We start from the raw sequence: 23,641 nt of genomic DNA, 5'->3' as shown, positions 1-23,641 counted from the left end.
ATCGCAGGATCCGGACAAGACTTGGTTGCTTTTACGTTGTTTATGCTAATTGGTTTTTGAGGACTACGCATACACACCAACTGCAATACAACTTGAAGATACATTTCGGTTGCTATAGGCTTTTGGCTGGTATAGTTTAAAGGGATTAGGATGTGGCTTGAGCTATTCAACTTTGGCTGACAACACGTATTATGAGAGGGACTAAAACTAGTACAAATTGGCTGCGTCTGTTGTTAAAAAGACTGGACATTTTTTTCACTAGACCAACAAAGCACGTTTAATATAAACGTTTAACAGTTACTATAGATGGATCCCCTGCACTAAGTACTTAGACACATATTGTAGTTTGTGAATAAACATTTACTAGTCCTTCTAGACAGCGGACACTGGGGCAACGTTTATCAAATGTTCTCTTTATAACTTTATCAGTAGTACACTAAACGCTGCTAACCAAACTACGCATGCATGTGATAAACAAAAAAGCTAGTTATATTAGTAAAGATATAGCTTTAGTCCCGAAGTTCTGTCTTAAATAGCAAGTGTTTTGAGGCGGCTTACTACAAAGGAAAGACGGTTTGACATAGCTCAGTTACCACCTACAGGTTCCCAATCAGACTGTCTCCATGGCAACGATGTGTACGTCACAAACCGACGTCACTTCTGCCTACATAAACAGTCAACTATCGGGTATCTTTGATACGGTGCCATTTTGGAATAACCGCCCAATCAGGATGGTGCAAATTGATGACACAAACTGTTGTAGTTTTGTGGTCGATAAACAATAGGAAACGTTGCTATTTCTGGATGATCGTAAGCGATGGATGATCACATGTAATGGTTATATTTGTGAACTGATGTCAGATCATGCCTATTCTACTGGGAGTACACTACGAGGACACGGACTGTTTGTTGTCTTTACTTTTCTCACCTCTGAGTCAGTGTATGGAGGGTTTGTTTTCAATGTGTTGCTTGTTTGCTTGTCCATACTTGTTTGAAAGCAGTACCGAGTCGACTCCAAGTCGACTCAAAAACGCATGTGTAAACCCAGCCTATAAGCATGGCACTTGGGCATCAATGTATAATTACAAATTCCATTGCTGTATTGATCTAAGTATCATCGAGCAGGTACATGAAGTGCGGCAGTGCGGTGCTAGGGGGCGTGCAGAGACAGGTGACCTACGTCATGTATGGAAGCTTATGGCCTTAAATGCAACCAAAGCAATATTAGGGCCCAAAATATAGAAATAAAAAAATGCTGACATCTTTATGGTAGTGACATTTACTGACACTGTTTAGCACATTTGTGTAATAACTTCAATCTTTGAGCATTTTAAAACCGCGCAAAAACTTGTCGTAAAATGATTCTCTTAGTTTTCGCTAGCCTACAAAAACCCCGCGACGATTTTCAGTGAGTTCTCACGTCACACCGACGTCAAATTTGTGCATGATGAATGTCGTTATACATTGTGATAGTGTTGTTTGAACTAATCATATGTAGAAATGACTACACTGATTGACTTTAAAAATCTGATTTTCGGGCCCTGATATTGCTTGGGTTTCCTTTAAGAACTCGAAATAAATCATATAAGATTCCTGCCTTACTTACGGACGTCCCATCTATGCATTAGTTTTGTCACAACTATAAAATGTGAATTCAACATCAGCGTGTCAACGACTATACTGTATATATGTTATAACTGTAAGCATCTGAGTCTACCGCGTTATATCCGATCAATTGGGAGAAAATTTAGGAAGAGATCTGCTGTGAAAACATCACCTACCGATTAAGAGTGGAACTGCACTCAGACTTGACTTACTTGACTTACTAGTATGTCGAGTGTCAGTCCTCCTCCGCCACTACGAACCACTCTGTCATCCCACAAACGTCTGTCCTCCATTGCCCTCTCCAATGACTCAGTGGGTAGGCCAGTGTCCTTCTGTAGTACATCCATGTAGGTGTGAGGCTGCCTTCCTGGCTTTCTTCCTCAGAAGTGCCAAGAATAAAGTAGTAGTTATGTAAAGGCCACCGGAACCGTTACTTTTGCACACCTGACCTATTCGTCTGTTTCTTGGTTCGGAATGAGCACATTTGACAACTAGTTCTGTATGATTTATTTTACATCAATTTTTGCAATAGAAAGTTTATTGCAAATTCCTGCCCGTAGGCTAAATGCAAGTACATGTACATGTAACACAGAGTGGACGGACAGATAATGATGAACAATATAACAATTATCTAAGTACATCATACCGTTTCATGAAATATTATTGCTGTCAGTTAACCCCTTTATACCATTAATTTCTGCATGGCAAAACAGTGCACATGTACACAATTTATCTCGCGAAGTCTCCGTCTCTCTTTGACAGTCACTATCAGTGTAAAGACATTAGACCGCTTTTTCATAGCCGCGTTGTCATCGGTATCATTTCAACCGTTTTCCTACCAATTAGCGAGAGTCTTTTGTGTGGGTTAATGTAAGCTCATTACGACCATTACGTAAGATAACGATGAATGCCTTTGTAGTTTGACAAGATCATCACGAAAAGGGAGAAGAGTCTAAGATGTTTCGAAGGCTTTCTACACGTCTCATACGCAGTAAACAATCATTCCAGTTTATATAGAGCTCTAGCGAACTCTGTACGTATACGTATTTTGTACGAGCTTTGTTTATCTCTCAAGGGGACCAAGCATACCGCTTGTATGACCTGGTTGACTACGTTACGTGAGTAGTAATAATCGTAGGTGCGAGGATCCTTATCAGACACGAGGTTACCTTATCACTCAACATTCCTCATGTCATTAACTAAAGAGCTATTTTCTGATTAGCCGTAACAATATGGCGAATGCTTACGTACACAGGCCGCGCCTTGTGCCCTAATTGATACACAAGCTGGAGCGTTGATAATAGTTAACCCCTGTTTGTGTTCTGTTTGTACAGGCCACATTTCTGAATGCAAAGGTCACCCGCGGGTCCTAGCGGCCGCGCGCAGGGCAGTGCGCAGAAGCGTGCGCCGCCATGTTTGTTCAGGTAGTTAGTTGCTATTGTAGTTAAGCGTGTATATTGTATAACGGCGCATTGCGGTCATTCCTGAGGACAATAGTGCGAAAGAAGGGAAAACTCCGCGTAAGCTTGGACGCGGAACTTACACGGGAGAAAGACGCGTACATTTTCGTTCCTACACGGCCAAGCAAGCGGTCTTCCCGAAGAAGTTTTTCGATCATCTTTTTAAATACCTATACACATAAAAGAGCAGCACATCAGACCACGATGGCAAAGACTGTCTTTCTTCTTTGGTGTCTTCTTGCTGTTTTGCAAGGTAAATTTGTCATTTCATTTTTATCTGATGATTCGTAAACTGTTCTGATGATTCGCAAACTGTTATCTTTGATATCTGTCAAATCAAAGTGCAGCAGCCCTCGTCGCCCAATTATAGGACAGTAAGTCTGTTAGCTGTCTATGTTAGTATATATGTCCTACAAGCACAGGCTTCTTGTGAAGAACCATGCACTACTTTGTCTTGTAGAACATATTGTGATATATTTGCTCAGAATGAGCGGTTTTCAGCGCAACACAAAAGTAGCACAAACAGAGACCTGCAGTGCTTTATAACCACCCTACACCTGTTACAATCAAACCGCCACGATTGTACAAATAAGCTTTGTGTAAACTTCGCTGTATGGGGGAGTTGACTTAATGGTTGGGGAGAGGGTTTTCGACAAGGAAAGTGTATGGATTAGAGTAAAAAACAAATACTTAAGACTACTCCGGGTAGTTGAAGTGTCGGCGAGTATTGTGTAGTCAGAGGGTCATAATTAAAGTCTCTGAGCAGATGTCAACTAACATTTGCAAGAGCCAACAGACGTAGCATTCTAAATGTTTAATTTTCAAATAAAACCTATACAAATATTGTAGAGAGTTTTCGACAAGAAAAGTGTATGGATTAGAGAGAAAAAAAACAAATACTTGAGACTACTTCGGGTAGTTGAAGTGTCGGCTAGTAGTGTGTAGTCAGAGGGTCATCTATAATTAAAGTCTCTGAGCAGATGTCAACAAACATTTGCAAGAGCCAACAGACGTAACATTCTAAATGTTTAATCTTCAAATAAAACATATCGAAATATTGTAGAGAGTTTTTGATAACAAAAGTGTATGGATTAGAGAGAGAAAACAAATACTTCAGACTTCTCCGGGTTGTTGAAATGTCGGTCAGTGTTTGGTCAGTCGGACATCTTAATTAGAGTATCTGAGAAAGTTGCAATGAATACAAACGTCATTGTTGTAAGTGTTGTAAAAGCCAACAAACGTAACATTCTAAATGTTGAATCTTCAAATAAAACATATTCAGATATTGTGGTTGGTGTGACATATTCTACGATTCTGCATAAACGTAAATGTACGCATGTAATCGAAGGCAAAACACCTGTTGACTCAACGTCTTCAGCGTGTTTAAAGGTATTTCGATGTCGTTGCGCTTTGATTTTACAATTTGACAAGACCTTCGACAATAATTCGTGTATTTTCACCTGTTTTCGCTGACGTTTATCGCACGCCTGTTTGAGTTTAGAGTTCTTGTGTTCTTGTTGAAGGGCTAAAATCAGAATCTAATGGCGTGTTTATCCGTGTTGTGGAAAGGTTGGACAAAGCACCATTATGAGTCGGCTGAACTATTGACCTCGTGACGATAGTTTTCATCGATCAATATTTTTACAAGGTTGCGAAACATGTTGGATGATTACAGGGACATGTGATTAAATCAACAGGTGTTTTGTCTTCGATTACATGCGTACATTTACGTTTATGCAGAATTGTAGAATATATTTCATCCCAACCACAATATCTGAGTAATTATGTTTTATTTGAAGATTCAACATTTAGAATGTTACGTTTGTTGGCTCTTCCAACACTTACAACAATGACGTTTGTATTTATTGCAACTTGCTGAGATACTTAAATTAAGATGTCCGACTGACCAAACACTGACCGAAATTTCAACTATCCGAAGTAGTCTGAAGTATTTGTGTTTACTCTAATCTATACACTTTTCTTGTCAAAAACTCTATCTCCAACCATTATGTCTCTCAGCAAGCACAGAGGCGTTCTATGGGATCAGTCGGCCGCCCACGGCCATTCGCTATTTTGCCGTTTGGGACTTTTTAAGACCCTTAACAGTAGCGAAAAGACCTGTATTTCCTTTTGGGTTTGCACGAAACTTAACAAAATCTGAAGCCAAAGTAAAAAGAATCATTCTGGCCAGAATGTTTTCCAAATCTTAAACTAAAATATACTGGGTCATGTAGTTCCCTCTTATTGATGGTTTTACCTTGTACTGTTCTGAACGTTCTGAACTGTTTCATTGCATTTTTAAACCCGCTAGCGCGCTATGCAGTAGATTACCTGGTTGTGTAAAACGAATCTCCTATATCTTATGTTCTACCAACCTGATAAAATTATTTTCGGAAATAGATATACATTTTCGAAAATGCAGACTTGCTTCAAAAGCATTGCATCATCCTGGTGGAATTCCCTTATTACAACGCCATGCCCAATTAAACAACACATTGTGCTTTCAATACAAAAGGATCAAGGGTTTAGTATAACATTGGAATAACAATCAAAATCCTTTAGAAAAAACGACAAAAGGAGATTCTCGACAATCTTGTTTTGCTTAAAATGCCGTTTAATATCCTGTTCGAAATCACATATCACAATACAACGTAATGCGTTGGGCTTAAACCAATTAAAAAGCATATCATGTTTCCAATAACGAGAAGATCAGGGGTTTGAATTCCTTTATTCCGACGCAATGTAATGTCTTTGGCTTAAACCAATTAAATGAACAATTAAAGTTTTCAATAACAAGGGTTTCGGTCGATATTGGAATCGTAACGTCGTGCCGAACAGAAATCCGCGCCTGTCCATTGTCCCTTCCCCCAAAGGTATTTTGCTGACGTGTTCCCATCGCCGCGGGTGGTGTTTGCTTGTTTCAAAAACGCCGAAGAATATTGAAACACGCCGTGCTTTAGACCAGGCTTATTGCAGAATGTGTTGTAGTCCTGAGTTTCGCCCCGGCCGGGATGTTATGCGTGTCCCTTTGTTGACCCGTTGCCATGGTGACATTGATTAGACCTGTTTTTCGGAACTAATGGAAGTTGTCTGTGCTTCGCTACCTTTGCTACTCACAATATAAACACACGAAAATGCTTCATTTTGATAAAAAAAAATTATTTTAAAACAATAGAAAGTTTGTTGCAAATTCCTGCCCGTAGGCTAATTGCGAGTACAAGTACATGTACATGTAACACGGAGTGGATGGACAGAAAATGATGAACAATGTAACAAATGACTACTCTAGTCTTAACTACTGACACTAAGTTCTAACTTATTGGGTTCGGCTTCTTTTTCCGAGACAGTAGAAGACGAATGATCCCAATTTTTCTGTAATATGTGGGTTTTGTGATGTTTTTAAGAGGAGAGTAGTTATCTTTTCTTCTGTAAACATGGATAAATTAGGATGGAAAATGGTGGCCTCTTTTAACAGCTCATTTCTTTTGTGGTCGTAAAATGGGCAACTTGACATAAAATGTGGTTTGTCTTCCACCTTGTTTGACATGCAATAAATGAACTCCTTCTTTCACATTTATTTCCACATTTTATGTACAGACAAGTAATACTTCAAGTTCAAAGCTGAGCACGAATAAATGGTCGGCAAATTGATTAGATTTTTCTACCAATTACCAAGCAGATGAAAATTTGTATACCTCGGGTACATGTCTAAACATTATTACCTCTCATACCAATAGGGATCTTGTATTAGTTCGTACTGAGTATGAATGAACCGTTGACGATTGCTTTCTGCTTGTGTGGAGTATATATTTAGAATACATCACTGAGTATTCCGTATCACCCGAGGGTGATGCGGAATACGTACACCGTGTTGTATTTCATTTATGTCATACCCACCCTAGAAAAAACACATTTCAATGCGGAATGCGCCAGAAGTTGAGGGAGTTTCGTGTCCTCGAACACAAAACTGTAACAACATTGATTCCAACCTCTGAATCCGGTATTCGAATTTTCTACGGCGGCGCAACCGGCGCGCTCGAAATACATTCTAAATGTATGGAAGCCCGTGTGATACAACTCTAGAACCTCATGTGATACGGATAGTTATCACACGGTCCGGAACACCCGTATCAGGCTCCGGCATGGCATAAAGTGCGTATACAAAGCTATCCAGACGTACTTCTCGTCGACACTTGAACGTTGATACCTACTTTAAACTATATGTTGTAAGTAACATTTGACAAATGCAGCCTCGCAGTAAACGTGTTTACGTCCTAATTATGCCGCGTTACTCTGATAAAGACATTCTGTATAAACTTCGCTATCACTTCCCAGGTTAAACGGGTGAGCTAATTGCCCATTTATAGAGCCGGCCGAGACTGTGTTATCTTTTCGTCTTTGACCTGGGGTGGCGATTTGTACTCTGTGACGTAAAGAATCTTATCAACGCAGGTATACCTCGCCTTAGCAGCGATAAACAACGTTAGCTTGTCAGCGATAAAGACGTATTGTGAGGGCCCTTAAAGTTGAAGGCCTTCTATACACCCTTTGTGATAAGTCTCTATGAGACTAACTACGCCGGATATATAGGGAGAATATTTGCCTGGGTTTCACTTGCGGCATATTGGACCCTCTCTCCATAGCCGACTACCTATCAACTATCAAACTATCAACTATACTTGGCCAATTTCTACTATTTTCCCGCCATCCGCGGGGCCTGGCAGAGGCTACCTTGTGATAAGTGCGACAACCGAATTGTATTTTTCGAAGACATTCATGGTAAAGAAATGCCTATTACATTGTCATTTTGCACACAGCAAATTTGCCTAATCTTCTTACTATAGGCAATGCGAATTGCTGATTTTATTTTTGATTTTATTGGAATTGCAACAGTGCAATACACCTGAGACAGGCAGCTATTGCAGATGTCGTGACCCACACACATAATGTACCCGTTTTTACACTTTGCAGGTGTGGGGAAAGTCGCGTTAAGTGACTCTTTCCCAAGGGCACAAGATTGGCGTCAGGGGATTCGAACCCGGAACCCTTGGGTTCTCGGCCGAAAACCCTGCAGTTACGCCACACGACCCCACTGTCATATATTGATATTTCATATGTACAGAAAAGATACTAAACCGGACGTAATAATCCTAAAACTTGCATATAGTTTCATTCCCTCTCATTGGCTCTTTGAATCCTAAGCCATTAGAAATCACAATCGTCTTTAAGATCGGGGGGAAGGAACATACGTACGTAGACCGTTTTTCCGTACATAAGGATACCAGCGAGTAAATTTCTCATACGTGTATATCTTACGTTCTAATCTCTGCTCTTTGCTGTTTCTTAATCGCTACATAGCCACAAACAGTGCCGACTCGGGTTGCGGCGGACCCCGTGAGCTCACCTCGGATAGCGGGACCTTCTCCTCGGCCAACTTCCCCTCCCCCTACCCGGCCAACCTGACCTGCGAGTGGCTGATCTCACCCGGCCCGGGCAGGGTGACCATGCTGCAGTTCACCGCCTTGGACGTAGAGGGCGGTTTTCGTCCAAACGACTGTCCCTACGACTCCGTCACGGTGTACGATGGTGGGGATGCCAGCCGACCACCGCAGGGGGCGTACTGCATGACCAACGTACCCCCGCCCGATATGATCTTCTTCGGCGACGTTTTGGTCGTGTTTACGTCGGACGACAGGAACGCCAGGACTGGTTTCTCGGCCTGCTACTCCACATCAACGCCGCCGGCACTGCCTACACCGTGTGGCAATAGTGAGTCAGTAACACCGGCTTCCATGTTGTAAGGTTAAGATCATGAATGAATGAATAAATGAACAAATGAATGAAGTACAAGAAAGAAAGAAATGATTTTATTTGTACACCAATTGCATCGGTGACAATATATGGCAATGTACAAATAACATAATCAACAATCTAGGTGTATTTTTCCACAATTCTAATTACTACTTTATTATATCAAATATAATCTACTGTGATAACTAAACGGAATTGTTCTAGATGTCACATTGCATATTTCTAGGCTACTTTGCGACTTTACGTTCGTCAAATCTAATTCTGGTGACGATTGTGAAGTGAGATATATTGGCGTTTAGTAGTAGGATAAAGATGAAACGTAAATGTTTGTGTGATCTTTATCTAATTATCTATTTAGCTATGTATGTATTGGGTTGGCTTCTGTAATCGGTTTTACCTGTCTTGAGTGAAATTGTGTATGCTTTGATCCAGGCGGACCCCAGCCGCCCACCCTCCCGCCCCTGAGACCAGTCACCGCCTGGGTGGAGTCCGGCTGCGGCGGCCCACGCGACCTCAGCGGCCCTAGCGGTTCCTTCTCATCACTGCAGCACCCGGCCACCTACCCCCACTCCCACCACTGCGAGTGGCTCATCACCGTCGACCCCGGCATGGTCGTGACGCTGGCCTTTGACGCGTTTGACGTGGAGCACCACGACACGTGTTCGCGCGACAGCGTCCTCGTGTACGACGGACCGGGCACCTCGGCGGGGCTCGTCGGCGAGTACTGCGGGAACGTCCCGCCCAGCAGGATCGTCTCGTCCGGTGAGCAGCTGTACATCATCTTCAACACCGATGACGCGAACGCCTCCACGGGATTCTCAGCGAGCTTCTTAGCAGCTGATCCAAGTAAGTGTTCTGAAACTATATGTCTTCGCCCCAGAGGCGTCGCAAAAATAATATTTGACTAAAAAGTTGATTGTACTCTATTGTACTTTAATAAAAGGACTCACAGAAAAGTACGTGTTCTGAAATAATAATGGTTAATTGGTCGGAAATTACCCGTGCAATGGCAGCCAGTGCTGAATTGCTGCAGGGTTTACAATCATAGAATACAGAACAGATACATATTTGCTCCACACTTGCACTTTGTGGAACTGTCGCGAGGTCAGGTACCCATTCACACCTGGGTGGAGTGAGGAACGTCGTGTAAAGTGCCTTTCCCAAGGGGCATCGGGGCATATCGGGGTTTCGAATCCGGGACCTCTCGGTTCTAGGCGAATGTCACTAATAAGAAACTATATGTCTTCGCCTCAGAGGCGTCGCCAAAATAATATTTGGCTAAAAAGTTGATTGTACTTTATTGTACTTTTATGAAAGGACCTAAAGAAAAGAACCATTAATTTTATAATGACAATGTTATTCTATAAAAAAGAATACTTGTACTTTTCGCAGGTCCTTTTATTTTGCGTCTATAAAGAGATACGTGTACATCATTAATAAGTAGATGGATAGATATAATTCTAATGACATTTCTTTCTTTACATTCTAATGCTCACCTATTTCAACACGCAGGTCAAGTGACGGATCTTCCTTCAACAACCACAAGCAAAAGTCACGTGACAACGGCAGGTGGAAGTCACGTGACTAAGACGACATCACAGCGACCAATGGCAGGTCCGTCACAATTTCTTTCTTTCTCTCTTTCTCTGTATAGATACTATAAATGCATTTAAGTTCGCGTGGTTTTTAATTCGCGGTAGGCAGAACATTGAATGTTCGCGGTGGTTTTAAGTTCGCGTTCGAAACAATAGTAGCGCTACGGTCATAGGTGGGCAAAAAGTGTCGCAGTGGTTTTAAGTTCGCGCTGAAAGTTCACCGCGAAAACCGCGAACATAAAACCACCGCGAACATTTCTGCATTTGCAGTATTTTACCGATCTCATCGCTGTAGACACGAGTGAACTGTGCTGCAAGGTGGGGGGGAGGGGGGCAACATCTTTACCATAACAACGGGAATACGATGTATGCGTACTGTGTCCGGTCGTGGCAGAACTTTAATTTACGTTTTTTCTATGCAGTCCAGAATTAATAAAAACAAGCAATTTAGAAATGAAAAATTTGATCAATGCAAGTTTTGATATTGTTCCCAACCATCGTCTACTTAAGACCAGCAAAGGCCTTGTCATTCTTACAAACCCAAGCAACAACAAAAAAAACCTCCATTGCCAACAGTCAAATAGAAAAGAGATGGTAAATTAGTGTATAAACATAGTCGATAATGCCAATGAATAAATGTTTAAATGGTCGTACGAAATCGATAAGTTTATCGTAAGACCAATTAAGCATTAATTAGTTGCCATTATCGACTAAGTAAACGATGGTTGGGAACAATATCAAAACTTGGATTAATCAAATTTTTCATCTCTAAATCGCTTGTTTTTATTAACTCTGGAAAACTAATGAGCATTGATTATGATGACGTAAACGACCTTTGTCATTATTAATGCTCATTAGTTTTCTTCTTACCATGCCCCTAAGTTATCATCTGTAACCATAGCAACAGTGACGTCAGGCAGATAAGCTGGGTGGGTTAAAGTATAATATGAGTATCGCATTTTTGATTGCAGTGCAAAAACATTCCGTAGTTTCAAGACGCATCAATAAAGCCGGCGTCACAATTCATGCGAGCGTCGGCCGACTGTGTATAGATCGCCCGAAGCTCGCCAAATTTCAAAGTCGGCCGAGCGTCGACCAATGAAAATCTCGGGCGACGTTCGTCGAACACTAAAAACTAAAAAAAAAACCATGAGATGGTACCATCTCTTGGACATGGACGAAGTCAGTATCGACTAACCTGGTAAAAGGCCAATATTTGGATAAACTTTTATGTCTAAAAATCGCCCGAAGCCCACGTAATCGACAGGACGTCGGCCGTACTTAGGCCGAAAATGCACATTTGAAGCTCGCCAACACGTCGGCCGAGCTGAATTTCTTATTTGTGACGGGGGCTTAAGGGGCACAGCCTCTTTTGTTTAGTTTCAAAAGTAACCAACAAAACTACTCATAGTGGCATTCACTAAGTAAATGTGTTTCATTTATATGGGACCTTTAAATTTCACACAAAATATCGAAACTTTTAACCAGCAAATCATTCTGTCTGCACATTGTATTGTATTGTATGAAAAATTAGATTCTGTTGTTGCACATACTTTGTTGTCGGTGGCACTAGATATCGTTGGAGTCTGAAGAATCAAGGGCACAAATGAAATGAGACCACCTGAAATAAACCATTTTGTTTTGTTCTTTGCAGACCCCACAACTGAAGAGGGAAACCGCCCGGCAGGAGGGGCGACCAGCAGTTTCCAGGCGGCCCACATGGCCTGGATGTTACTGATGGGGGCCGTTTGGGTGCTCTTACATTAAGATTAGACTAGCGTCGATTGGTTGCTTGCACTCACGTGACAATGACGTAATGATCGTCCGCCATTTTGGATGGTTAAACGTTGGCAGGTTGATTTGAACCTGTATAGAATTGTGTAATTACAGTCACGTGGTTACCCGTTATATACAGTATTCAAATTAATAGACCTGAATTATCCGAGTTGAACGATCTAACATGGAGGCCGTGACGTCATGTTTAAACATTTTAAGGGCTGTTCGAAATACCTCCACGGGGGCTATTCGTATAAACCCTTCTTCAATCTTTGAGTGCCCCTGACAAGCATATACTTCTTGAATCATGTCGTAGAGGAGGCAACCCGCCGTTTTATAATGTTCTGACCAATGAATGCACGGTGTCTTCATCCGTTAGTGACGTAAGCACTACTGAAGAATTCTTGTGACGTAAGGACTTTGAGGGTACACTGTCAGGAGGTCTTTTCGGCTCGTTGTTTTCGGTATCACTCTCCAGTTCTGTTGTTTGGCTCTTAGTTCCCAGTTCTCCAGTGTCAAGTTCCTTTTGCCCTATGTTCTTGCTTTTTTTCCATCGATGGTTATATTGTACATACTGGAATCTCTTTGATATTCAATTATAAAGTGCACTGAAACGTATTTTCAATAAAGGGTTTTTGTTTTGAAACTTATGTCTCTATTCTTGTTGCGCAACATCTGACTCTCAATGTGTCTAATTGATATGACAACATAAGTAAGTTATCTATACCTAGTGGGAAGTTTAACATCTGTTTAATGCACACGTTGTTATCTAACATTTGAACAAACATTTGTTTTATATAAAACATACTTTATAGCAGGCCCTGTAGTGGTAGACGGGTTCAAAAGAAATGATGCAACAAAAAATGATGCAACGGCTTTTCCAAACATAGTTTTCTTTGTGTTTTTTCCCCCCCATTTTATATGACAAGGGGTTCAAATGCACATGTATAGTCATGGATTCGTTTGAAGCTTTGGAAGCATCGAGAGTAATAGATAAGAAGAAGAGAAAAATCACTATCACACACCGAAACATGCAAGCACTATTTTATTCCCCTTCAGACTTAATGCGAAGGATTAACGTCGATTTGCTTTCAAAAAGCTTCGCTGCTACGGAAACCTGGCGGCCATCTTGGCCTGGTCTCGACCTATGACCTCTTAGGCGTCCACGCATGTGTACTGGCCCGCCGCCATGCAGGTGCAGATCATGGTGACCTGCCGGATGGGGTCGTGCTTTGCCCACATCTGACCCACGGTGTAGGGCAGCTGGCTGTCGGCGTCGGTGCAGTCGCCGATCACGACATTGGCCGGAGCTGGGCAGACAGGAGAACAGCAGTGATTAATCATTTGAACCAGATGGAGAAATACGAAAATTCGGAGATACATGTAACATGTTAGCCTCTACCAGGCTCCGTCCTATCGTTGGGAAAATAGTAGAAATCAGCCGCGGTACTCGCTATACAGGGTAGGTTCGCTATACAGTGAAGCTCTATTATCGATGGACGGATGGCAGATTGGACCCTCTCTCCGCAGCTAACTCCCTTGGCACACTATTCACTCTATTAGGCCAATTTCTACTGTTTTTGCAGCCATCCCGCGGAGCCTGGTAGAGGCTAGTAAATGGTAGACATTGGCCAAGTAGAGTGAATTGTATAAAGGGAATCGGCTACGGAGAGAGGGTCAAATTTGCGCCTGCGAATGAAACCTTCCATGGCCAAAGTCCCCCGGCAAATGTTCTCCCAATAGCCGGCGCGGTTAGTCTGGTAGAGGCTATGTAACATGTCTGTTACCTTGCTCTCGGTGTTTGTGACTTGAATTGTGTAGTTTTGTCACATTGGTTGCGACCCCTTGGTTTTTGATGATGTTGCTTTATCTATTGACTCAATTTCAAAGGATATCGATGGTGACAACTGTAGATACTGTTTTAGTATCCGTAAAATGCATCCCAATATGTAAATAACCATATTCCGTTATTTTCAAAATGTTGTCATCCACCAATCAGAGCCTATCATCCGCCCTCAATTTGCCTTCATCTTCCGTTAGAAAAATTCCACAAGTATAAGTCGTCTGGTCACAAATTGAGGGGTTTTTTTGAAAGAAAAAGATGTATACTCACTAGTGCTGCGCAACGGTACTGTGTACCGGTACTGTACCGTAAAACTGTTTAGGTACAGGTCCAAGATACCGGATCATGAAGTACCAGTACTGTACCGATATACATTCACACCAAGTATGCGCTTATTTTGTGACTGATCTCATGACCTCATGCAACACCAAACGTGACCAAAGTGAGACATTGTAACAGCGTAACTAACATGCAACAGATCATTCAGGCAGGCCGGGATTTTCGATAGCAAGGCCAAGGGAGTTTGGCGGTAGGGAACCTAGTTATGTCATTTGAATAAGGATACTGACATTACTGAAGTTTAGAAGAACACATGTTAATTTTTCAAATGTTTCAGGAGAACAGGACTTGTACCTGTACCTTAACCTCAGTACCGGTACCTGTACCTGTACCAGATGTTACGTTTAGGTACGCAGCACTAATACTCACTGCAGATGCTACAGAACGCGTGGCAGTTTTCCGCCACGTAGTCGATGGTGCACATGTCGGTGGAGGGCCAGCCGGGGTTGGCTCCGCAGTTGATATTGCTGTCCTGGCAGATGTCTGAACCAATACAAAACAACGTTTCCGTCACTTTTTTGACTCCATACATACACAAAAACATTCAAAGTGCGCTACAGTACTGTTGAAAAACACAAGGTGAACCATTTTCGAACTTAACCTTCCTTTGCACAACCACTACACGCTTACCAAAAGTCATAAAGATTCATCGAAGCTTTCTTGAGTTATGCTCTTGACATACATACAAACCCACCCAACAGATTTCTCAACCGAAAACATAATCTTCTCCGAGTACAAATTACTCGGCGAAGATAATGACTGACGCGTCGCTTGCCAGCGAAGCTGAATGGCGGTTATACCGGCTATACAGATACAGATACAGATACAGAAGCTGGTGTGTTTCGCTGAATGGCGGTTATACCGGCTATATAGATACAGAGACAGACTCCAAGATGACTAAATAACGCGCATGTAAATTGGGTCATATATCAGAAGACGCCGAGGAGCCTTACCCGAGCAGTCCTCTCCGTCCCAGCCGGCGGGGCAGGTGCAGGTGCAGGTGGCTGCGTCCAACTGGCCGCCGTTGAAACAATGCAGGCTGCAGGCTGAATAAATATGAAAATAGAGTTAAGTATTTGTGCTAACTAGAGTTAAGTATTTGTGCTACATATACTTCAGGTTTGCTATGTTAGTTTAGCGATTACGGGGTCTTTTTATGAATATGAATTGGTATTGAATTTTCCTTTTTATTTGAGTTGAATGAGTTTGTGTTGATAGTTGTGTGCCGATTTGCTAAAAGTAGAGAGAACGCTAGGGACCCCCAAAAAACACCCCTCCCAAAAAATGGTATGGCGACCCTGTGACGTCAAAGATTCAAGATGGCGGCCACCACACATGCCAGCGGATCCAACAAAGGTTTTGCTACGCAAACCTGTAAAAAACCCTCAATAGCCCACCCTCTCTTCTGACGCCAGGGAAAAAATGTACATGTATAAATAAGAAAAATTTACCGACCAAATAGTCGTTAGGTCCAGCTGCAGTCACGTGCGATTGTGGTGAACATTTTAATCTCCTTAGGTTTATCTATTTATCAATCTTTAGGGTTGTCCCTTCAGTTAACATTGTAACTGATTTCCAAGGGAGCACTTACATTACATGACAAATCATAACAAATCAGGATACAAAAGGACAACTTGACATAAACTGAATAAGTAATCAGATACTCTCACTACCCATACTTTTACTTTCATGCAAGTATTTTTGTATTGGCCTTTGTTTATACTTGGATGATGTTTTGAAACTTGCGATGTATATTACTTCGAGCAAATTTGATTTCTTGTTCACTATTTTCGATCAAGTTCACGTCGCTTTCAATAATGAAATTAAAGCGTCTTTGTTTTAATCTTTTCGTGAAGGATTGTTCTTATTGATAATGCGTCAGTACTTAGCCTGGAAACCATACCCTCGGGGGCTGCCTGATATCTCTACGGCTCTGGGAGTGACTCCGCCCGCCAAGACAGCTTAGCCCGCTTGGGGTGTTGGTTTACGGCCTTGGATTAAATTACGGAAGTAGGGTGGCAGCCGAAATAGAAAGGCTACCAGAAACGGTTCAATGATGCAGAGTGGGCCGGGTAAAACACCCCTAAGCTGAACCCTAGAGACTGGGACCAGGCTAGTCAATACTGAGCAGAATTAGCGAATCGAATGAATAAAAAGATAAGGGAAAAATCTCACTTTCGCAGAAGTCGCCGACCCAGTACCCGGGGCAGTTGCAGTTGCAGGTGTCGTCGCCCCAGTTGGCGGGGTTTCCGCCCCTGGAGCCGCCGTTCTGGCAGCCTCCGCGGGGGTCGTCAGCACAGCCTGGAGACGGGAAATTTAACATAACATAATAAGTTTATTGCAAATTCCTGCCCGAAGGCTAATTGCACACAACATACATAAAATACATGTAACAGGGTAAACAAACTGTGTAAAAGAGGCTAGACTAGACTAGTTATAGACAAACGTAATTGTCTATAACTAGTGACTAGTGAAGGGTATGACTTCTCTTTTGTAAGCAATGGAAGACGTAATGTCCCACCTTTTCTATAATTTTTTGGTTTTTGGTAGTTAAAAGAGGAATGGTCTTTTCTTTGTCTGTAAGCTTAGAGAAATTTATCTATTTATTATTAGATTTATTTATCAAATTTATCTATTTATTTAGAAATTTATCTATTTATTTATCAAAATTCACCACATATGTGGAAGGGATGGGAGAACAGGCTATGATGCCTTTTCCAGCTCTCACCCCCATAGATACATACAACATCTGATATAGTAAACATTTTAAACTATAGAATTATAGTATAACATAAACAGTAACTTAGCGTAATCAAACATATCACACCATACTACACAACAACATAGCTAAAACATGGCTAAAGTGAAACATATGGAGGTTAATGGAGGTTAGCAGATCTAACGTTTAACTAGAGTTAAGTATTTGTGCTACATGTACTTCAGGTTTGCTATGTTAGTTAAGCGATTACGGGGTCTTTTTATACAAATGAATTGGTATTGGATTTTTCTTTTTATTTGTGTTGAATGTGTGATAGTTGTGTGCCGATAGAGAGAACGCTAGCGACCCTAAAAAACACCCCTCCCAATGAAATGGCTACCCTGCGACGTCACAAATTAAAGATGGCGGCCACCACACATGCCGACGGATCCAACAAAGGTTTTGCTACGCAAACATGTAATTTAGCACTAGAAAGTGTTATGCACTGAAGTTTTAACACATTCCTCTTCCTTCTTCAGAGATTATAGCCCACCAACGCCTGACGTGTGAGCGCATGGAAACATGACGGTTCAGAGATGTGTCACCCAATTGCTGACGTCACATTTCTGTGTGGTCACGTGTCAGTTCTTAAAGAATACCCCGAGTGGGGAGAGATATACGTTTATAGTAGCTCCTCAGCGGCCGAAGCTCATACCCACCATCCATTTGAAAATGTGACTAACGCATTAATAGACTTAAAGGTGCACTACGTGTAAAACCGACAGTAGTCTGATTATACTCACTGCAGACTCCACAGAACTCCTGGCAAGCTTCCTGCACGTAGTCCGTAGTGCACATGTCAGTCAGCGGCCATCCCGGGCTGGCGCCGCACTTAGGATCCGTGTTCTTACAGGTGACTGCCGTCAGAAGTTACTCATGTTAGAACTCTCTAGACGTCTTAATAAGACTGTCGACAAGTAGTAGGACTTAGGGTCCGTGTTCTTACAGGTGACTGCCGTCAGAAGTTAACGTTAGAACTTCTCGTTTCTAACCGTACGCTTTAGACTTCTTTATAAAACTATCATAAAGTAGTAGGACTTAGGGTCCGTGTTCTTACAGGTGACTGCCATCAGAAGGTAACGTTAGAACGTGTCGTTCCTAACCGTACGCTTTAGACTTCTTTATAAAACTATCATAAAGTAGTAGGACTTAGGGTCCGTGTTCTTACAGGTGACTGCCATCAGAATTACTCATGTTAGAACTCTCTAGACGTCTTAATAAGACTGTCGACAAGTAGTTGGACTTAGGGTCCGTGTTCTTACAGGTGACTGCCATCAGAAGTTACTCATGTTAGAACTCTCTAGACGTCTTAATAAGACTGTCGACAAGTAGTTGGACTTAGGGTCCGTGTTCTTACAGGTGACTGCCATCAGAAGTTACTCACGTTAGAACTCTCTAGACGTCTTAATAAGACTGTCGACAAGTAGTAGGACTTAGGGTCCGTGTATTTACAGGTGACTGCCATCAGAAGTTACTCACGTTAGAACTCTCTAGACGTCTTAATAAGACTGTCGACAAGTAGTAGGACTAAGGGTCCGTGTTCTTACAGGTGACTGCCATCAGAAGTTAACGTTAGAACGTGTCGTTTCTAACCGTACGCTTTAGACTTTATAAAACTATCATCAAGTAGTTACTAAGGACTTAGGGTCCGTGTTCGTACAGGTGACTGCCATCAGAAGTTTACGTTAGAACGTGTCGTTTCTAACCGTACGCTTTAGACTTTATAAAACTATCATCAAGTAGTTACTAAGGACTTAGGGTCCGTGTTCTTACAGGTGACTGCCATCAGAGGTTAACGTTAGAACGTGTCGTTTCTAACCGTACGCTTTAGACTTTATAAAACTATCATCAAGTAGTTACTAAGGACTTAGGGTCCGTGTTCTTACAGGTGACTGCCATCAGAAGTTAACGTTAGAACGTGTCGTTTCTAACCGTACGCTTTAGACTTTATAAAACTATCATCAAGTAGTTACTAAGGACTTAGGGTCCGTGTTCGTACAGGTGACTGCCATCAGAAGTTAACGTTAGAACGTGTCGTTTCTAACCGTACGCTTTAGACTTTATAAAACTATCATCAAGTAGTTACTAAGGACTTAGGGTCCGTGTTCTTACAGGTGACTGCCATCAGAAGTTAACGTTAGAACGTGTCGTTTCTAACCGTACGCTTTAGACTTTATAAAACTATCATCAAGTAGTTACTAAGGACTTAGGGTCCGTGTTCGTACAGGTGACTGCCATCAGAAGTTAACGTTAGAACGTGTCGTTTCTAACCGTACGCTTTAGACTTTATAAAACTATCATCAAGTAGTTACTAAGGACTTAGGGTCCGTGTTCTTACAGGTGACTGCCATCAGAAGTTAACGTTAGAACGTGTCGTTTCTAACCGTACGCTTTAGACTTTATAAAACTATCATCAAGTAGTTACTAAGGACTTAGGGTCCGTGTTCGTACAGGTGACTGCCATCAGAAGTTAACGTTAGAACGTGTCGTTTCTAACCGTACGCTTTAGACTTTATAAAACTATCATCAAGTAGTTACTAAGGACTTAGGGTCCGTGTTCTTACAGGTGACTGCCATCAGAAGTTAACGTTAGAACGTGTCGTTTCTAACCGTACGCTTTAGACTTTATAAAACTATCATCAAGTAGTTACTAAGGACTTAGGGTCCGTGTTCGTACAGGTGACTGCCATCAGAAGTTAACGTTAGAACGTGTCGTTTCTAACCGTACGCTTTAGACTTTATAAAACTATCATCAAGTAGTTACTAAGGACTTAGGGTCCGTGTTCGTACAGGTGACTGCCATCAGAAGTTAACGTTAGAACGTGTCGTTTCTAACCGTACGCTTTAGACTTTATAAAACTATCATCAAGTAGTTACTAAGGACTTAGGGTCCGTGTTCGTACAGGTGACTGCCATCAGAAGTTAACGTTAGAACGTGTCGTTTCTAACCGTACGCTTTAGACTTTATAAAACTATCATCAAGTAGTTACTAAGGACTTAGGGTCCGTGTTCGTACAGGTGACTGCCATCAGAAGTTAACGTTAGAACGTGTCGTTTCTAACCGTACGCTTTAGACTTTATAAAACTATCATCAAGTAGTTACTAAGGACTTAGGGTCCGTGTTCTTACAGGTGACTGCCATCAGAAGTTAACGTTAGAACGTGTCGTTTCTAACCGTACGCTTTAGACTTTATAAAACTATCATCAAGTAGTTACTAAGGACTTAGGGTCCGTGTTCGTACAGGTGACTGCCATCAGAAGTTAACGTTAGAACGTGTCGTTTCTAACCGTACGCTTTAGACTTTATAAAACTATCATCAAGTAGTTACTAAGGACTTAGGGTCCGTGTTCTTACAGGTGACTGCCATCAGAAGTTAACGTTAGAACGTGTCGTTTCTAACCGTACGCTTTAGACTTTATAAAACTATCATCAAGTAGTTACTAAGGACTTAGGGTCCGTGTTCGTACAGGTGACTGCCATCAGAAGTTAACGTTAGAACGTGTCGTTTCTAACCGTACGCTTTAGACTTTATAAAACTATCATCAAGTAGTTACTAAGGACTTAGGGTCCGTGTTCTTACAGGTGACTGCCATCAGAAGTTAACGTTAGAACGTGTCGTTTCTAACCGTACGCTTTAGACTTTATAAAACTATCATCAAGTAGTTACTAAGGACTTAGGGTCCGTGTTCGTACAGGTGACTGCCATCAGAAGTTAACGTTAGAACGTGTCGTTTCTAACCGTACGCTTTAGACTTTATAAAACTATCATCAAGTAGTTACTAAGGACTTAGGGTCCGTGTTCGTACAGGTGACTGCCATCAGAAGTTAACGTTAGAACGTGTCGTTTCTAACCGTACGCTTTAGACTTTATAAAACTATCATCAAGTAGTTACTAAGGACTTAGGGTCCGTGTTCGTACAGGTGACTGCCATCAGAAGTTAACGTTAGAACGTGTCGTTTCTAACCGTACGCTTTAGACTTTATAAAACTATCATCAAGTAGTTACTAAGGACTTAGGGTCCGTGTTCGTACAGGTGACTGCCATCAGAAGTTAACGTTAGAACGTGTCGTTTCTAACCGTACGCTTTAGACTTTATAAAACTATCATCAAGTAGTTACTAAGGACTTAGGGTCCGTGTTCTTACAGGTGACTGCCATCAGAAGTTAACGTTAGAACGTGTCGTTTCTAACCGTACGCTTTAGACTTTATAAAACTATCATCAAGTAGTTACTAAGGACTTAGGGTCCGTGTTCGTACAGGTGACTGCCATCAGAAGTTAACGTTAGAACGTGTCGTTTCTAACCGTACGCTTTAGACTTTATAAAACTATCATCAAGTAGTTACTAAGGACTTAGGGTCCGTGTTCGTACAGGTGACTGCCATCAGAAGTTAACGTTAGAACGTGTCGTTTCTAACCGTACGCTTTAGACTTTATAAAACTATCATCAAGTAGTTACTAAGGACTTAGGGTCCGTGTTCTTACAGGTGACTGCCATCAGAAGTTAACGTTAGAACGTGTCGTTTCTAACCGTACGCTTTAGACTTTATAAAACTATCATCAAGTAGTTACTAAGGACTTAGGGTCCGTGTTCGTACAGGTGACTGCCATCAGAAGTTAACGTTAGAACGTGTCGTTTCTAACCGTACGCTTTAGACTTTATAAAACTATCATCAAGTAGTTACTAAGGACTTAGGGTCCGTGTTCTTACAGGTGACTGCCATCAGAAGTTAACGTTAGAACGTGTCGTTTCTAACCGTACGCTTTAGACTTTATAAAACTATCATCAAGTAGTTACTAAGGACTTAGGGTCCGTGTTCGTACAGGTGACTGCCATCAGAAGTTAACGTTAGAACGTGTCGTTTCTAACCGTACGCTTTAGACTTTATAAAACTATCATCAAGTAGTTACTAAGGACTTAGGGTCCGTGTTCTTACAGGTGACTGCCATCAGAAGTTAACGTTAGAACGTGTCGTTTCTAACCGTACGCTTTAGACTTTATAAAACTATCATCAAGTAGTTACTAAGGACTTAGGGTCCGTGTTCGTACAGGTGACTGCCATCAGAAGTTAACGTTAGAACGTGTCGTTTCTAACCGTACGCTTTAGACTTTATAAAACTATCATCAAGTAGTTACTAAGGACTTAGGGTCCGTGTTCTTACAGGTGACTGCCATCAGAAGTTAACGTTAGAACGTGTCGTTTCTAACCGTACGCTTTAGACTTTATAAAACTATCATCAAGTAGTTACTAAGGACTTAGGGTCCGTGTTCGTACAGGTGACTGCCATCAGAAGTTAACGTTAGAACGTGTCGTTTCTAACCGTACGCTTTAGACTTTATAAAACTATCATCAAGTAGTTACTAAGGACTTAGGGTCCGTGTTCGTACAGGTGACTGCCATCAGAAGGTAATGTTAGAACTTTGATGAAGGTCAGACATCCAGGTAATAAGATACGCCAAAAATAGTTACTCAAGCAAATGTACTACTACTTGATAATAGTTTTAGAAAGAAGTCTAAAGCGTACGGTTAGAAACGACAAGTTATAACATTACGCCAAAAATTGTTACTCAAGAAACTGGATAAAATTTGAAACAGTCAGGTGCTTCATACAGCATCCGCTATCTTTCGTCAGTGACTAAACAAAGATCTGGTAGATCTAGGTTTTATACTAAAACTCTGAATAGAACTAAAACTAAAAAAAACACTCTGAAATTGTCCTCACTTCATTAACATATCTATTCAGAGTTTTGGTATAAAACCTAGTTTTACCAGATCCTTCTTTAGTCACTGACGAAATACAGCGGATGCTGTCTAAAACGTCAGACTGTTTCAAGATTGTATCAAGTTGCTTGAGTAGCTATTTTTTGGCGTACGCCGTTTACACGCATGCTATAGAGTAGACCTTAAATAAATGTATAACTGCCTCAGACACTAGTCCGGAAACAAGTGACCCAGGTACGGGTACTAAGCTTCGGTACATGGCGTGACCTACCCGAGCAGTCGTCACCGTAGTACCCGGTGGGGCAGACGCAGGTACAGGTAGCCGGGTCCACCTGCCCGCCGTTAGCGCACGCGATGGTGCACACTGGGACAAACAAATGGAAACAAAAAGACATTAGAAACAGCTTATGATCAAAGAGGCAGTCCACATCCAGTTACGTTGGAACGTGCTGGGATGAACCGTACCGAAGGTTGGGAGCTGCCCAAGTCCTACTTACCCCTGCTCCGCAAGGAGGCGGGGGAGGCAAGAAGATCGTCACAAGTCTCGTCCTAAGTCTCGTGTTCTCGCGAGACAAGGTCACTCCGTGATCAAGATGTACAGTAGACATCGAAAATTTGGAGGTGCGTATCTCGTTACCTTTTCTAAGTCACTGATTGATGAATATTCTTGTAACAGCTTATGGAGTATATTACACATAGCAAAACAACCAAAACGAGATTAACTGCCAGCG

General features: G+C 41.7%; 2 protein-coding genes across 2 annotated transcripts in view; one reads left to right on the top strand and one right to left on the bottom strand.

The window, feature by feature from the left end:
• Nucleotides 1–1,830: 1,830 nt before the first annotated feature.
• Nucleotides 1,831–12,442, top strand: LOC136421572 (bone morphogenetic protein 1-like). Its single transcript, XM_066408999.1, has 6 exons — nt 1,831–1,921; nt 2,940–3,029; nt 8,424–8,834; nt 9,309–9,722; nt 10,389–10,490; nt 12,126–12,442. The coding sequence occupies exons 1-6, from the start codon at nt 1,831–1,833 to the stop codon at nt 12,236–12,238; spliced, it is 1,221 nt and encodes a 406-aa protein (XP_066265096.1). The 3' UTR covers nt 12,239–12,442.
• An 833-nt stretch (nt 12,443–13,275) lies between these two features.
• The window catches only part of LOC136428591 (protein draper-like), a 13,360-nt gene continuing 2,994 nt past the window's right edge, over nt 13,276–23,641 (bottom strand). Inside the window, exons 4-9 of the mRNA XM_066418228.1 lie at nt 23,182–23,274; nt 17,931–18,044; nt 16,605–16,730; nt 15,383–15,475; nt 14,799–14,912; nt 13,276–13,557 (exon numbers count right to left, since the gene is read on the bottom strand). Coding sequence (XP_066274325.1) covers nt 13,403–13,557; nt 14,799–14,912; nt 15,383–15,475; nt 16,605–16,730; nt 17,931–18,044; nt 23,182–23,274 — 695 coding nt within the window. The 3' untranslated portion in view covers nt 13,276–13,402. The remainder of the gene's footprint in view (nt 13,558–14,798; nt 14,913–15,382; nt 15,476–16,604; nt 16,731–17,930; nt 18,045–23,181; nt 23,275–23,641) is intronic.

Source organism: Branchiostoma lanceolatum, chromosome 1 (genome assembly GCF_035083965.1).
Source record: "Branchiostoma lanceolatum isolate klBraLanc5 chromosome 1, klBraLanc5.hap2, whole genome shotgun sequence".
Classification (NCBI taxonomy): Eukaryota; Metazoa; Chordata; class Leptocardii; order Amphioxiformes; family Branchiostomatidae; genus Branchiostoma; species Branchiostoma lanceolatum.
The sequence above is the reverse complement of the archived record's forward strand: the minus strand, read 5'-3'. Positions and strand labels throughout refer to the sequence as shown.

What these genes read in the sequence shown, in the direction of transcription:
- LOC136421572 (XM_066408999.1), top strand. Translation starts at nt 1,831, where the DNA reads ATGTCGAGTGTCAGTCCTCCTCCGCCACTACGAACCACTCTGTCATCC. An exon ending in GCGCCGCCATGTTTGTTCAG is followed by an intron (nt 3,030 to 8,423) that starts GTAGTTAGTTGC and finishes ATCGCTACATAG; the next exon opens with CCACAAACAGTGCCGACTCG. An exon ending in GCCTACACCGTGTGGCAATA is followed by an intron (nt 8,835 to 9,308) that starts GTGAGTCAGTAA and finishes GCTTTGATCCAG; the next exon opens with GCGGACCCCAGCCGCCCACC.